Below are 15919 nucleotides of genomic sequence, written 5' to 3'. Positions count from 1 at the left end.
GCTTCCCTCTGGAGGGGTCTGTGTAGCTCCTACACATGCAAAAATGTGCAGTTAAACCAAGACATGGGGAGTTACCCTCCATATAAACAACTGGGCACTCAGGGAAAGACTTAAATCCTGGTTTTCTTGGGATTAACAGGAAGGCGCTCCTGGGTTTAAGGAATTACCCTGTTATAGATATTATTGCACAGTTCAGAGCTCCTTGGGGGTTCCAGTAAATTCTGCTTGTACAGTTTGTGAGAGTTCTGCTGTTAAGCACCTTTGCCAACCTCTCAGCCACATGTTCCAGCTGAGTGTTGTGAAGCAGTTTGTAGGAGAGGGAACAGGATTTATCTCCATCTCCAGCCATCCACAGACCCAGAGGGAATGGCAGAGGGGCTGAAATGCCAATAAACACAGAGGATGGAAATGTTTTTATACTATATCTCTTAATTAGAGGCATAATCCTTTGCGGAGACTCGCTGCAGACTTGTGCTCCACCCCTGCTGACCACAGAGCCTGGGGCAGGCGAGCCCCTGCCACCTCCTATTCCATGGAAGTGCTGCAGTGCCCAGCCCCGGGATCACAGCACACAACTGTGGAGCTCAGAGGAGGGAGTGGGATCTGGATCCTGATGCCCAGTGTGGCTCCTGGTTAAGAGACAGGAGCTTCTGGAGCTGTTGGAAATCTGGCCAGTGCTGTCAGACTCGTTACACTCAAATATGACAGTATTCATAGAGAAACATTTAAGTCAATTTTATTTGAAGCTAAATATGTTTAAGGCAATTTACATACCTAGAACATGATCTCAATTGAACTGGCACACCCTACTACAATCCTAATGTATCATCTGGTCAAATATGCTGGAGTTGACCACAGTGCAGCCAACTGGTGAAAAGTGCTATTTTCTTCTCTCTGGCATAATCTTTCTCTAGAAAAAGCATTACATATTTTCCTGTATTGCCCCCTCAGTGCAAGACCCCACTACTGGTCCCCATTGCTGCTCTGCTGGCCCCTCAGACCCCTGGCTGCACACACCTGCATTGCTCCCACTACCAGCACTGGAATACTTTGAGTCCAAAGGTCCTTTTTTTGAAGACAGTAAAGTGAAGCTACCACTATGCAGCATGTCCACAGTCCAGTAATTTATTTTTAAATTGCGTAATTTCAAATTGCACAAACAAAACTGAACAGCAATATGCTTGAATTCTCTCTTCTGTACACTCAAAACAGTGATCTAAAACACCACAATATCCAACATACACAAACCTCAGGGCAGGGTTAGTAAATACACAGATTGGAATCATGGTGCTCTGTTCCTGAATGGAATGTCCCACAAAAGCACAGGATACAGCACAACATAAGGTCATCTGTTACATATGGAGTGAGCAAAAAGACACTAGCATTTTCTATATGCATAACTGGAAAAACCTGCATAGGTTAAGGGGAAAAAAAAAAAAAAGAAAAAACAAAAACCCAAAACTTTTACTCATTTTAAGTCAGGCAAGGTTGTCTGTACGCATTTTAAATTCTTTTAGAGCTATGCAATCCAACCCAGGGAGGATATGCTGATTAGTGTTGTCTCTTGTCAGCAGTCTTGCAAGGTCAAATACAAGTATCTTGGCTTTAGCTTTCTCCAAATATACAGTGAGACTTAAATGCATTTAGAATAGACAGTACATACTTGTAAGCTGCTCACATACAATGAACTTAAGATTCAATATTAGAGTGTAACACTATAGAGTGCAAATCAGAATCTTCACAATAGACTTAATGGTAATAAGCAGTCCTGCAAAAGCCCACTTGAACAAAGTTGTTTAAACTATTCCCCTTCTGAAAGTAAAAGTCTAAATGACATGGAATGTGAAAAAGATTTAACAGAAGTGATTCAAATCGTTTGCGCTAGAAAAAACAGTCCTTCATGAAATAAAGGTTACAAGAACACGAGGCAGAACTCTTTGCTTTTCCCTGTTATGAGTTAAAGCGGGGAGGGACGGTGGAGTTTCAGTAAGAAAAGTTGCTGCTCCAGACTGGCTTGTGCTGCATCTCACATGCTGTAGCCGAAGCCGGGCTGTGGCTGCCCGTACGGAGGGGCCGTGTAGCCGTAGCCGAAAGGTGCCTGCGGAGGAACTGCCACGCTGGGTCCCGCTGTCAGCATCAGCTGGGGCTGGCCTGCAACACACAACGGGCACCTTACTCCTCCTCAACTGAGAAATCAAATGCCCGAGAACTTTCAGCAGGTATTTCTGTGTTTCACCAGTAAATCCCTGCTGACCTGGACTGGGCTTTTTCAGGGCCAGGACAGGTATTTTCCCACAACACCTCAGGACACAGCACGTGGCTAAAAATACTGCAGTGTAAAGTACATGAAGAAACTCTTACTAGAATAACCTGGGTATAAAGAAAATACCCAGTATGAAGTAGGTATAAATATGCTTTAGCTATAAAGATCCAAATAACCACTTGCTGGAAGTCTGGAGTAGCACAGCTCCTGTATGCCTTTCATTAAGGAGCCAGGCCAATCTTAAATCCTGCAGTCCACAGCCTCAGAGTGGTGTATTTTGGAACACAAAATACATTATCTAGTATTTTGGAACACATTCCTTAAGACTTGATTTCACATGGAGAACATTCCCATTTCCCAGGACTTCCTCAGGACAAAAACAAGATTAGGGAAGGCTTGTTTTAAAAGTGAAATATCTTATTGATAACAGACGAACTAAAGCATTACCATAAACAATAGGTTGTGTTTCTGTAGCTTGCTCCTCTTCCTTTCTCAAAGACTCTGATGCATCCAGTTTATCCACCTGGAATTGAGACCAACAATTAAAGAAATCTCCTCTAAAACAGATACTTATTCGTGGCAGAGAAGTGGAAAAGCCTTAGTGGTATGTCAACACCCATCAAGAAAAGGAGACCATTTACAAGTTAAGATCAATTCAAGTAGCAATGTTGGTACTGGTGCAGTCAAGATTGTCTGTTTCCTGAAAAAAGCCCCTCATTGAGGGGATTTTCAACTACTTTGAAAGCTCACTCCAGGCTGAAGCTTTGTACAAAAGGTTCTGTACTGACTGGAGCTGGACAGTCTTTGGATACAGACTTAGATTTGAGCTCAGTCTCAATTGGAGACCTCTGGCATTGGAGCAATTGCCAAGGTAATGCCCAGACCTGGAGAAGTTTCCCTGGAGGTGACACTGAGGCAAAGTAATCTGGTTTGTATTTGGATAGAACAGACTGCAATAGCATCCGACATGTCACTTGAGCCTCAAGATTTCACTTTCCAAACCCATTCACTCATGCAATTTAAGTTCAAATGCAGAGAATGCATGTGTATAAGACTTGCTTTTTCCACTCCAGAACTGTGTGGCAGTCAGCCTAAACCCACAGATACTCCAATTCTTCCAGCTTTACACACAGTAACAGACAAGCCTGGCCAGCTTCACCGCAATGGTGCTGTTTGCCCACCCCTACAGAAAGGCAAGAGAAGGAACTTCTTGTGTAGTGAAATATTGCTCATTTCTAAGACAGATCCAAGGGAACTCAGCATTTCTACAGTCTAAGGCAGGCCCTGAAACTAAAATCACAAAATGAGGTATTGGTATTTTACATGGGAAGTAAGATTTAGAACAATGTCAGAGAAAATCATGCCAATTACTTTGAAAAACAATAATAAAACTCACAAGATTAACATTTCATTTCATTCATATCCTTAATAAAGGAGTTTGAAGGTTTCCTGCATTTACACAGGGTCAGTGCTATTTATTCAGCTACATCCACAAGTGAGTTTTGTGCTTAACTGTGCTACATGAGCAAATATCTGCTGGCAGCTCCAAGAGCTGTGAGCTCCTCCTTTCAGCTGTGAGTTACAACGTGTGCTACATAAACCTGTTCCTCTGTAACCTCAAGCTGAGGCACAACTCCAGGGAGTGGCAGAAGTCCTGAGCTCGAGTTCCCTCAGTAACTGGGCTTCCATGGCCAGCCTGGTGGTTGCCTCCCACAGTATCTGGCTCGCTGCTGCCAAAGTGTACGGGATCGTATCCAATGCTCCAAGACTCATTTCCAGACACCGTGCTGGGAACTGCACTGTTTTTAACTCAAAACAGCAACACACTGAACACAGAAGCACAAGTTTAGAGATGCAAATCCAAGGAGAATGTGCAGAGTTTGCTACTAAGCAGAGGCATTTGGCTTACTCACACTTGGAAAGCCTCCAGCCCAGGACATTCAGTGTATTTTGGACCCAGTTTTGATGCCTCCCCTCAGAGCTGAACAAATATTGACAAGAACAAGCGCAAGTTTGAAACCAGCCCACAGGATGGTTCTTACACCACTTGCTCGAGCATCACCAGCTTCAGGGCCCTACACACTTGGAGCAAGATTGACTGAAAGGCTTTTCCACAGGGACTGCAATAAGCTGCAGAGGAAAAGTAACATGCATTCAATGTTATCGTGTTATGTGTGCATGAAAAAGAGGCAAAAGTACTGAAGCACGAGTGAGGTCTGAAGATGACTGCCATACAGGCTCCCCCCAAAAAACCACACGCAGCCCACAGCAATGCCTTGGAGCTTCAGGAGTAGTGGGATGTAATTGCAATGACTGCTACACATGCGTAGTTTATGCAAACACTGCAGTTCAATTACCTTTTTTCACACACACGCTCTCCTACTTTCCTTACTAGCTGCTGAAGGACCTTACACTACGTGTCTTAGGTTAGCCTTGAGTTCCAGTGGTGGCTTTACAACCAGCAGTTTTTGCATTTAGTCCATCTTCAAAGCTGTTTGGTTTGCCCTCTGCTGAACCACATTAATGGAAAACTCCTGCTAGGGCAGACCCCTGGGCTAAGGAGGATCACGGTGGCATTTGTAGGGAAGCAGATGGACAGAACACCTTGGATTGCCCTTCTGAAGGTCAAAGTTACACAGAAAAAGGCAAGCCCTGGAGGAGCCTCAGAAGAGCAATAAGCATGACCATTTTTGTATTTTTTTTTAATGAGGTAGCAAGAGAAGTTTAGTGAAGCTGAAGAGCTTGGAAGGCAGTCTTTTTTTGGACAACTGCTAGAAATTTACTACAGGGAGGAGAACCACAGACTTGGTGTAACTGCTGAAGTTTTAAGTTGCTACACGAACTAGAGCACTGTGTGGATTAGATCAGCACCATGAGAACTGACACCTGAGTGAGGAAGAGTCCCTCTGGAAGCAGCCAGTATCTACTCTGCCTACGGTCAGCACGCATTAGTCATGGTCCAGAGATCAGGAACTGGATCACAGCCCATCAACTAGCAAATGCCAGACTGATTTAGGATTTCATAGACTTATTTCTTATTGTAGGAGGTTTTTCCAGTCAGATTGGCCGTCAAATAATAGCATTTGTCTAAATATTTGTGTGTTGTTTCAATAGCAGGCTGACTGTGATCCAACTGATCACCTGTATGCCCTTCCTGAGGATCTATTAGCTTATTAGTAGCATATGAATCTACTTTTCTCCTACAGCACTAGCTAGTGAGAGTTAAACAATTTGCAAATGCTTTAGTGATATTTTGTTTGGGGAAAAAGCAGTAGCAGCAGTGTAGTAAACATAGGAAAGAAAAAAAACTCATGCAGAATCCTTAGACTTAGTCCTCCAGACTTAAAGATGGAAAACAAGAATCAACTTTCACCTTTTCCTTTATTGCATCAACCTGCAAAGGAATTCAGAAGGTGCAGCTTAGAAAAATCAAATTCCATATTTAGCATATAAAAAGGTAGAAACAAAAGCGTCAGGGAAGAAATAATTAAGGTACAGGTGAGTAAAAACAAAGGTACACCAGAAGTATCTGCTTTAGAAAGGCAGCTCTGCTTCTTACTTCATTAGCTACACTAAAGCTACATCCTAATCCTTTATCAGATCAGGAAATTTTAATCTTTAAGAATCTACTGCTCTCACCAAAGGCATGGCTTAAGCTTGGTACAGGCATCTCTGACAAATATTGTTTGTTACAAACAGTTGTATTGCTCAGCCAGCTCCCCACCTCCCCCAAAACAGCATTTCAGGCTGGCTACAGAACTACAGGGTAGTCCTGCCTTTAGAAGGAATAGCCAGGCAAATTTCTGGACAAACAGCTTAGTCTTCACTAACTGCATGAAAGTAAAAGCTGAACTCAAGCTTGGAAAAGTCTTAATCATTAAAGAATTTACACCATTTCACTGGAAGATAATCCAAAAGCTTCAGCTGGGAAAATCTTGCTAGATTTTAGACAATTGGATTTAACTCAAGTCTGTTCAAGTCTGTCAGAGCATTACCAAGTAGTTCCCCCATCCTGAGTCACTTCAAATAAGAGTTGAATCATAATTAGTGCCATTAAGTGTCAGAGCCACATTTTAGAGTTAAGTGCACAGCAGAATAAGTTATCTCCAGGTCTAACTATAAAGCTGTTTTAGTACACAGTCTAGAATTTAGTTAAAGCTTGATCCCAGCTGGGATTCCTGACTGACACAGCACAGGAAACACCTGGAGCCTGGAACTGCTTTAGACTCTGCCCAGGGTCAGGCAAATACTACTGATGTAGGTTCTGTAATTGGTAGAGGGTGGAGCCTGCAAGTGTTTCAGCCTCTTAGAGGGCGAAGTCTCTCCCCAGATGGACTGAAAAGTAAGTGTGGACATGGACAGACAGACATTGGACAAAGCCCAAATCAATGTTAGTAGCAAGCAGACAGTCTCAAGGCATTCACCACAGTGACTAAGAAGCTCTGGGTGTTGGAGAGGCACCTGCTCTTACCTTGGTCAAGTACTCCTTCATGACCTGAATAAAGTATGGCATGGCAAAGTCCATAATGTTGTGCCTCCACGCTGTTTCCAAAACAACATCTGGCCTTAGGAGATCGTAGCAGGTGAAGAGACAAGCACCAAAGCATTCCCTCTTGTTCTCCTGCAAGAACCACTGCAGCAGCTCTTCTGCCAGCTCAGTATCTTTGGATTCGGAAGCGTACTGCATGGCATCCTGCAACAGGACAGAGCCTTAGCCTCGGGGGACACAGCAATCCACACTGTGCTCTTAACTAAGAGCCAACAAGCCAAAGCTGCTAAAGCTGACCTGGGTGCTGCCTCACCTTGTACAGCCTGTCCTTCTTACAGAGCTCCACGCTCTGTTTCCAGCGGTTGTTGCCTTTGAAGAGATAGGCAGCGATTCTTCGGAACTCTATTAGCTCGTGTTTCTCCAAACGTTGGGCAAGAGAAATGTTGTCAAAGTTGTCATAAGCATCTATAGAAGTCCTAAGAGCCTGAGCAAAGCAGAAAAAGAAAGTCACACCCACAAAATGCAAACATTTTCCCCTTAGTTCTATATTCCTGCTTGCAGGATGGTAAAGCATTTTAGCCAGACCTGCAGAGATCTATTTCATTTGAGAAGCTGCTGTTTGACACACGTGGAGTTTAGAGTGTTTCAGTTAGTATTTTTCAGTAGGCTAAGCATCTCTGAATACCAGGCAGCTGTTCTCTGAAAACAGAGGAACAGCCAGACATCACAATTGTTTGACTTTTCTGTGAGTCCTTTTCCCACTGTTTGTTTGCCTTAAATAAAAGCTGTCACACTCATAACAAAGTAGCCCCTCTACCGTCAATAGGAATGACACAAAGTACTCTCAGAAAGCCACTAACACTTTTTCACTTATTCCTTGGCTCCTCACCACTAATTCAGTTTGAAGTGTTGGAGAACATGCACTTAAGGAATTAAAGTTAACAGCAAGCAGGTAAAAACTACTGACAATGAGAAAGAAAACAGTGTTTCTACCCATTAAACAAAGGCTGAGAATATGAGGTAAATCCAGAATTAAGTGCTTCAAGACAATAGATACCTGGTAATCTTCTTCAATAATGAAGAGGTTGTTGAGGGACTCATTGACTGATTTGTTGTTGTGATTTTGAACAGAGCGCAGGTAAGGCTTAACCAGGGGCAGCTGTTTAACCTTCAAGGAATCAGAAAGATATATTTAAGTCAGTTTTTGTGGAAGTCTCTTAGCATCTTCCCCTGAGAGGCAGGGGAGTAGCTAAGCATTTTAAAATGCTACTACAGCTCAATGCTTTCCCAGCTTTTGCTTTCATTTGGATAGCAAGAAAATTACCTTTGTGAAGAAGGTGACAGCACGAGTGTGGTCAAGCCGAGGGGACAACACCATCAGCAGATCATTGAGCAACAGAGGCTTAAATTCCAAATAGAATTGAACTGCTTTGTAGTACAGCTCCACATTGGCCACCTAGAGAGGAGTAAAGATACATGTTCAGAGCAGGAGTTTGATTGTGGGGAAATCTAAATGAAAAACAGACATAACTTTCACTAAGAAAGCAATACCTTAGTGATGATATCTTTGAACTGGCCTTCTTTCCAAGCATCTGTTGGGTGATTCATCATTGTGATTATAGCATTATCATATTCTTCATACTTATCATACAGGAACACCAGTTCAGCCCAGAGATGGGCTTGTTCTGCAGCTCTCAGAACCTAAGCAAAAGGCAGAATTAGTAATATTTGTTAACTGGAATTTCCAACAGTGCTCAGGTTTTAGTGCCATTAATAACCTCAGAGCTGCTCATGCAAAAGCTAGGGTACAGACAGCCCAAAAAGGTGTGTTTTCAGCTAAATTTAAAGCCTCAGAAATTCACCTTGGGAATGTTAACTCTGGACCAGAACAGCTCCAAGTGCTCCCTCATCTTCTGTGGCTTGAACTTGGAGTAGAGAATTGCCAACTCTGTGAACATCCCCATGTGTGCCCGCTCTAGTCCAAGTGCTGCTTCCAACATAGTGATCAGCTCCTCAAAGTAGCCACGATCCTTAGAGACACAGAGACATTTCACATCAGGAACCATTCAGAATCCCAGATTTTGACAGGGTTGCCATGACAGAACTGCCTGTACAACAGGAGTCAGCTTAATTACCTGGTAATAGTTGATTAGCTCTTCCAGCTCATCTGCATGCACTACAATATGGAGCCCACACATCTGAGCCAGGCGGAATTCTTTCCCATCCACACAAGCAAAGCAGACCTGGAATTGAGAGTTGTGTTACTGCTTATAATCAAGGCTTCTGAACAGAAGCTTTGAAGTCCTTGACCTCAGAACTGATAAATTCACCTCTTTCCACGTGCGGGTGCTGTTGGCTTTCCGAGCGCCATCCACGGCTGCCTGGTACTCGCCGAGGTGCACTAAGGTTGAGGCCAAACGGCCAAAGTTGGACACGTTGTTGTACAACAGCTTGGCTGCTTCATACATCTTCTCATCATAGCAGCGATCACCAACCTGGGGCAGAGCACAGCCAGGTTATTCCTGCACATTTTCAGACAGTGGCTTACATTAAATGTGTGGCGTTCAAGCCCTTGTCAAAATGGATTTAAAGGCCAAGATCTACGTGGATATCCAAAGAGAGAGAATTCCCAACACCCCTCTGAGTCAGCAAAACAAAGTCAGTCTCACACACCTGCTGTATATGTGCGTTGTTGGGGCCATTGATGAACTCCTCCAGCTCTGCCAGGCGGTTTGTTTTAGCAAGAGCAAAGATTAATTCTGTTTCCACGTACGACTCCCGAGCCTTCTTGCGTGCCATCTGCAGATACTTCACCAGCTCTTCCCAATTTCCTATGGAAAGGAGTTTAGAATGTTTATTTCCTACCACTAGGGACACTTGTGCGTAAGTTAAACAATCAGCTGAACCTAATTTTGACATATTTCTACAGCTATTCCCCAAGAATCAACAACCTTCACACTGCTCATTATGCATTAATCAAATCATCTTAGAATGGATCTACCTAACTAAAATATTATTTAACTTCATACAAAGGCTCTAAAAGAAGTCTCCAGCTAGCTAAAGGAGGAAATTATAGGCCACTGGTTATCTGGAGATGGAATACACTATATTTTTCCATTCTTATTTAGAGCAGTTCTTGAAGGGCCAGATTCCTCTACCTGCATCAAGACACAGGTCTGGCAGAACTGCAGTTTGAGCAGACCAGGCAAAAGAGCTGAGCAACATCAACAGCCAAGATGTAAATAAAACTTAATCATACCACTGGCATTAGCAGCTTGAACAACTTCCATGTATGAGGAAGGATCATCTGCTTTAATGTAGGAGTCAATTGCTTCCTTTACCATCCCCTTCTGGAGCTGTGCTTTGGCCAGCTGGCTCCACACTGCAGGTTCATTGCAGCGCTCGGCGAACTCATACGCACGGTCCAGGTTCCCAATGTGCTCTATCAACACCTGGGAAAAGGATAACCATGATCAGCCACTCTCATAAAGGCCACTGTTACAACACACTAAGCTGTGGTTTATGTCAGATCCTCAAGGGATCCACAGCTTTTAAAAGAGGGACTAACTCCATACAACCCACACAGCGTGAGTGATTTTAAAGTTTCAGTTTTGTTCTGCTTCGTAAGATGAGACACTGAGCAGCTTTGGGCAATTTGCTAATTGGTGTTAAGCACTAAGGACACCAGCAAAGTCCTTGTGTGGGGATGCACAGGGAGTTTTTACCACCTGAGAATTGAAGATACCTGTACAGCTGATGTGTTGACATCAAACTTCCTGAAGATAGCAAATGCCTCCTCAAAAAGCTCATTGCTGATAGCAATATTGGCTATATCAGGGGCATCATAGTTATCCAGGCGATTGATGTACTCCATGACACGGGTGCGGTCAGCTTTGATAGCTGTAAGGATGAGAAGGTTCTGCAGATTCCTGAAGAGGGAAAGAAATAGTACTTATCAAATAATGACCAAGAAATTCACCTTCCCCCCTGGAGAAGGTATTAGTTTATTTGCTGTTTCACATTACAGCAAGAACTCCAAGTTTCCTGTGGCTTAGTTTTCATTTCACACACCTGTGCTCACTGAACACTGAATTATCCAGAACTATTTTCTCCAGCAGTTCAATGAGTTCATTGGGAAGATCTGCAGTCATGAAGGCCTTCACAGTGACAGACACTTCCTCGGGGTCCTGGGTCTCTGACAGCGCAGTCTGGACAACCTGCGGGCAGAGTCAAGGCATGGACAATGAGTGATGTCAGGTTCTGCAAATCCAGTTAGGACAGGCAAGGCTGTGAATGTCCTGCCAGTTGTACCTGGTCAATCAGGGGTCTTCTGTAGGGGTTGCTTTCCAGTAGCACGCTGGCCCAGAGCTCGGGGTCCTTACGACGAACTAAGTAGCGGGAGAGACTCTTGAAGAGGGAGTTCTCATTGCACACCTGGAGAAAGGCACAGCTTGCTCAGAGGGAAGGCACAGCTATGGAGCCTACAGATAATTGTACCATAACTCTGAATTGAGGGGCAGACTAGAAATCTCAGCCTTTGATACTTCATTAACCTCCCATTTTAGGACAGGCAGGAGAGCTTCCCATTTCTCATTAAGCTGCACAGCCACCTCCTGGTCTGTGTTAGAAGCATCCACTTCCCAGCTTAATACATTTTAGGAAATACATGCTCTTGTAAAGATTTCTATGTACCCCATGCCACTGATGTCAGAACTCAATCACGAGGCAGCTGCCTGGGCATACATACATTAATCAGCTCCAGATCGCACTGTCCACGCTCGTAAGCCACACAGGCCAGGTGAGGGTCCCTCTTCTCACAGTACTTGCCAACAACACGACTGTCATAGTAGGGATTCTCACGCAGGAATCTCTCTGGGTTGTTGTTGCTGTCAATGTATATCTTGGCCAGTGCATTGTGAGTGGCAGGCTCCTCACAGCCCTCGTGAATTCTTGCTTCCAGCCAGGGCAGAAGCAGCTTCAGCCTAGAAGGAAGTGATTTGCATGTTAGAGGTTGAGTAAGTAAATATCCAATCGCATAATTTCTACACTCTGGAAGGCAGTCTTGGTGTAGGATAGTCAGGAACTAAACCAGAGTTACAGTGCTCTGTTTTAACCTACATTTTGATTCATTATTATAATGGTGTAACTTTCTGACACTATGAAGAAAACACACCAAAGTTATTTCAAGAGATCCCCTCATGAGCCATGAATGAGAGATGGTTTTCACCCAGTGGCAGCTTCTGCTTGTGTCAGTACTAGCTTTAGCTGTGTGACACTGCTAAATGTGACATCATGAACTGATGGCTGAACAGCAAACACTGCTAGACTGGGAACTGGTAAGAGACTTGTAGAAGTTTAATACCTGTTTCTTTTCTCAACCTCTGCAACAAGTTCATCAGTTGAAAATTGACCTCTCACTACAAGGATGAGGTTCTTTATCACGTCTTCAGAGCAATCCACATCAAGCAGTCCCCCAATAACAACTGGCAGACGGCTTGGATTCACCTACACAGGAGCATTTAAAGAGGTCAGTGTGCTGTCAGGGAACAATGGCAGGCAATATTTATCCCCAGAACTCCACATGAAGGCCACTTGTCAAGATTGACCCCATCTTCCTGCCTTTACTCCCAGCCTCCTGAGGCTCTGAGCAAGCTTACAAGTCAATTCTTCAGTCAACAGGTGCTCCCATCCCAGCAGCTCACTTAGCTCTCACAGGAAGAGCTCCTGAGCAATCCACTTTGTCCCTGCAGGAAGTTAAAAGGAAAACTTCCCCTCCTCCCTCCTCTCAAAATGTTGAGACTTAAAATCACCCCAACAACTCCAAAGTTATTCTACCAAGTCTTCCTCCTTCAAGTGGCACATGAGTGGGAGTTACTGCTTAACCTGACTGAAAAATCAGACCTGACTCACATCAGGGCTGATTTACTGGAGGCCACTAATAATCACTTAAATGTCAGTCTCAGGTACAAAGCTGTTTGCAGAATACTTAAACACAATGCCTTAGTTGTATATAATACTGTAAAGATTCATCAGTTTGACTCACTGAAGCCAACGGACAAGTTGTCACCTACCTTCTGTACATAAATCTCAATATATTTTTGGAGATTATTTCTATACAAATACAGCACCAAGTCGTGGACAAAGTCAAAGCGGTCGCACACAATGATGAGAGGCAGCTGGTCAGTGAGTTTAGCTTCCTAGAAAGAGAAGAGCTTTAGTAATTTGGTTTTGCTCTTAAATTTAAGCAGACAAATAATACAGTCACTTAAACTGTCAAAGCAGCTGAATTTGGAAAGCCAAAACTCAACAGTCAACCAAATGATGACAGCTTGTTGTTCAGCTAATTGTTTGCAATATGTAGCAAGTGGGAGCACTCACACCCACTGCAGGGTGTGAGGAGCAAGAAGCTTTTTGGAGTTTCACCCTGCTCTTTTGCATGGCAGACTCTACAGAGTTTTACAACACAATACAACTAGTACAAGCCTAGGCTATGGAGAATATTTTTAGTTGCCACTGGTGTTTGGTGTGCAGGATTAGCACTCTGGGATTTCAAAAGAAATTTAACCAAGACTAGATTAAGTTGTGGTTGAAAATGTAAAACTTATATACAGAATTGACTTTGAGTGCCATGTGTCTTGTGATACCTCCTAACTATGGATTTAGAGAACAGTAAGAATTAAGCTCAATAGTAGTACTACTTAAATTGCTTACCAGATTAATTATCTAAAAGCATTCCAACTTTCAGCATAAGGTTACAATGGTTACAGTACAGAAGCTTAGTCTATGTGGCAGACAGTATTCCGGATGCATATTTCAGATCACTTATTCCAACATGCACATCCCAGAATATAATCCTACATATAAATTACACTTAAGGACTTTACACAGGGAGGCCTGTACTGGGAGATTTACCTGGTACATGTCCTGCACATTCCAGACATGGAACAGCACAAAAAACAATAACTTTCATCAGGAATTTGACAGCTTGATAACATATCTTAGGTGGCTTGATCAAATTACATACCTTACACCTCGGTGACACCAGGTTAGTTTTAGAGAATTCTCTTGGGAAGAGTTTTGCCATCTTCAGATATGATCAGCAAAATCTAAGACTATGCTATGTAACCAACAAACATGAAGGCAGGAAATGTTCCCAGATAAAGTTTTCCCCTCCCACACAGTTCCTCAGGTATTTCTCAGAGTGTTGTGCTTGTCAATAAGCTCAGTACTAAGACTACAGAATCTGAACTTTGAGCACATCATCTTTTCCTACTCTCCAGCAATGCTCTGTATCAGTCAGCATATATTCTCACTGACTGGCATCTCCCAGCTGAGCTAAACCATGGCTCACCTGGCTGAAATTTGTGTGTAGGAGTAAGACAGATCAGCCCTGAACCTGAAAGCATTTATGGAATTAATTGGCTCTATTCATCTGTTGTTTCTGTAGTTGCTCAGTTGGAGTTGATTACACTGTAAATAAGCATTAAGTTATCAACTCATTTGGCACAATGGGTGTCCTCAAGTTAAGTAAACTGTTTCCTGTTTTATAGCAGACATTTTTAACAAGTTCTAGGTAAGCTGGTACACTTACTAGAGGTAAAGGGTTAAAGCCAGATTAACCTTACTAAGAGTAATGAGGAACTGACCTGACATTCTCATTTTTTAGACAATATTCCAGGTTCACACTTCATTAAGAGGCACTGTCAACATGGCAGATACCTCCGGTTTGAGGACACTTGGATCCTTAAGTGCAAAGGTTAAAACTCATCTATTTTCACAGAGCTGCCTCATTTCACTAATGACACATTGTGTTTTATCAGAACCCCAAACAGCCCCAGACAGTCCAGTGTTACTCAAACATTACCTTGAGGAAGTTTTTAACACGTTCTGGATCATAGCAGTTACTCTCCCTGCAGATTCTTTCCACTTCTTTAATTTGTCCTGTCTTGCATGCAGCTTGAATGTACTTGAAGTGCACATCTGGATCCTGGCTGAAGTTTACAATGGAGCCCAGAAAATAAAACAAACCTGGAGAGAAACAGTCAATACATTATTTGCTGGTATTGTTTAAAAGTACAAATCCCAAAGGCTACAGGAATTTAAGACACCCATTTTGGACAAAGGCAAAAGGCCAGCATTCTAGGTTTTTCTACAGCTCCAAACATTTTCTAGGATTTCAGAAAAACAAATTTTGCAACTGAATAGTGGTATCCATCCTAAATGGGGAAACTTTAAGGTTTAGATCTGTTTCAAGACAGTTTGAGGCCTAATTACTTAAGTTCATTATGGCTTTTACATTTCAGCAGACAGTCCTTCATGCACACACATCTCTAACGAGGTGAGCACAAGCTCCTCTTGTAGAAATACAGACTTACCTTCAAAGCTCTTGAAGGACTCAAAGAGCTCAATGAGTGACTGTGTTGACAGCTGTTCGTGGTATTTGGAAGCTACCTGGACACAGATCTGCAGGTTCTGACGGATGTTAGCGGACAACATCGCACGCAGACACTCCAGAGAGTCTTCTACTGATAAGGACCCAAAATAATTCACTAACCACTGCAAAGACACACAAGGCATTTTAGAGCTGAGCAGAACAGCAGTTATTAAAGGCTGGACTTGCAGATGCAGGAGGTATTTGCTGCCTTACCTCAGGATTGAGGAGGTGAGTGTGAACTACCGCACGCTTGATGTCGTACAGGTCTGTGAAGTGCTCGAGTGCTCTCTGCAGCAAACCAGCCTTCTCACACAGCTGAGCTATGTGAGCCCGGTCATAGTGAGTAAACATTTGGTTTCCCAGGATGGCATCTGCAACCTAGAAGGAATATGGAAAATTTTCACTCAGGTCCTGGGCACTATCACCAGTGTTTGCCACGTCCAGCTCCAGGAACTCTGAGCACGTACCTGAGGCGCGTGCATGAGGTTCATCTCAAGTAAACGTGTTTGCAGGGGACCTTCTGAGGGACGATTATTCTTCAGTGCATCCAGCAGAAAGGCTGTACATTGCTGGATTAAATTGTATTCCATAAAGACATCCACAATCTGCAAAAAAAAAAAGGGAAGAAATTTAGGTTTTTCCAAGGAACTGGAAGTATATTTAAGCATCAATGCAGCTTCCAAAGCTAAATCCAAACTCACAGCTCTGATGGTTCAAGTAGGGCTCCTCTTAC

General features: G+C 43.2%; 1 protein-coding gene across 2 annotated transcripts in view; it reads right to left on the bottom strand.

Annotated features, from left to right (window-relative positions):
- Positions 1 to 720: 720 nt before the first annotated feature.
- The window catches only part of CLTC (clathrin heavy chain), a 30107-nt gene continuing 14908 nt past the window's right edge, over positions 721 to 15919 (bottom strand). The window contains exons 11-33 of one of the 2 annotated variants that reach the window (XM_086860024.1): positions 15654 to 15791; positions 15400 to 15564; positions 15128 to 15308; positions 14617 to 14780; positions 12824 to 12949; positions 12115 to 12257; positions 11500 to 11734; positions 11064 to 11186; positions 10824 to 10969; positions 10498 to 10681; positions 10012 to 10204; positions 9426 to 9583; positions 9083 to 9247; positions 8888 to 8995; positions 8615 to 8782; positions 8304 to 8453; positions 8077 to 8208; positions 7810 to 7920; positions 7066 to 7236; positions 6735 to 6956; positions 5637 to 5657; positions 2711 to 2786; positions 721 to 2151 (exon numbers count right to left, since the gene is read on the bottom strand). In XM_086860024.1, the coding sequence (XP_086716150.1) occupies positions 2027 to 2151; positions 2711 to 2786; positions 5637 to 5657; positions 6735 to 6956; positions 7066 to 7236; positions 7810 to 7920; positions 8077 to 8208; positions 8304 to 8453; positions 8615 to 8782; positions 8888 to 8995; positions 9083 to 9247; positions 9426 to 9583; positions 10012 to 10204; positions 10498 to 10681; positions 10824 to 10969; positions 11064 to 11186; positions 11500 to 11734; positions 12115 to 12257; positions 12824 to 12949; positions 14617 to 14780; positions 15128 to 15308; positions 15400 to 15564; positions 15654 to 15791 (3405 nt within the window). In that variant the 3' untranslated portion in view covers positions 721 to 2026. The remainder of the gene's footprint in view (positions 2152 to 2710; positions 2787 to 5636; positions 5658 to 6734; positions 6957 to 7065; positions 7237 to 7809; positions 7921 to 8076; positions 8209 to 8303; positions 8454 to 8614; positions 8783 to 8887; positions 8996 to 9082; positions 9248 to 9425; positions 9584 to 10011; positions 10205 to 10497; positions 10682 to 10823; positions 10970 to 11063; positions 11187 to 11499; positions 11735 to 12114; positions 12258 to 12823; positions 12950 to 14616; positions 14781 to 15127; positions 15309 to 15399; positions 15565 to 15653; positions 15792 to 15919) is intronic. The other variant, XM_086860025.1, reaches the window with a different exon arrangement.

This window comes from Cyanistes caeruleus, chromosome 21 (assembly GCF_971803275.1).
Source record: "Cyanistes caeruleus chromosome 21, bCyaCae1.hap1.1, whole genome shotgun sequence".
Lineage (NCBI taxonomy): Eukaryota > Metazoa > Chordata > Aves > Passeriformes > Paridae > Cyanistes > Cyanistes caeruleus.
Note: the sequence above shows the minus strand (reverse complement) of the source record. Positions and strands in the feature narration are given on the sequence as shown.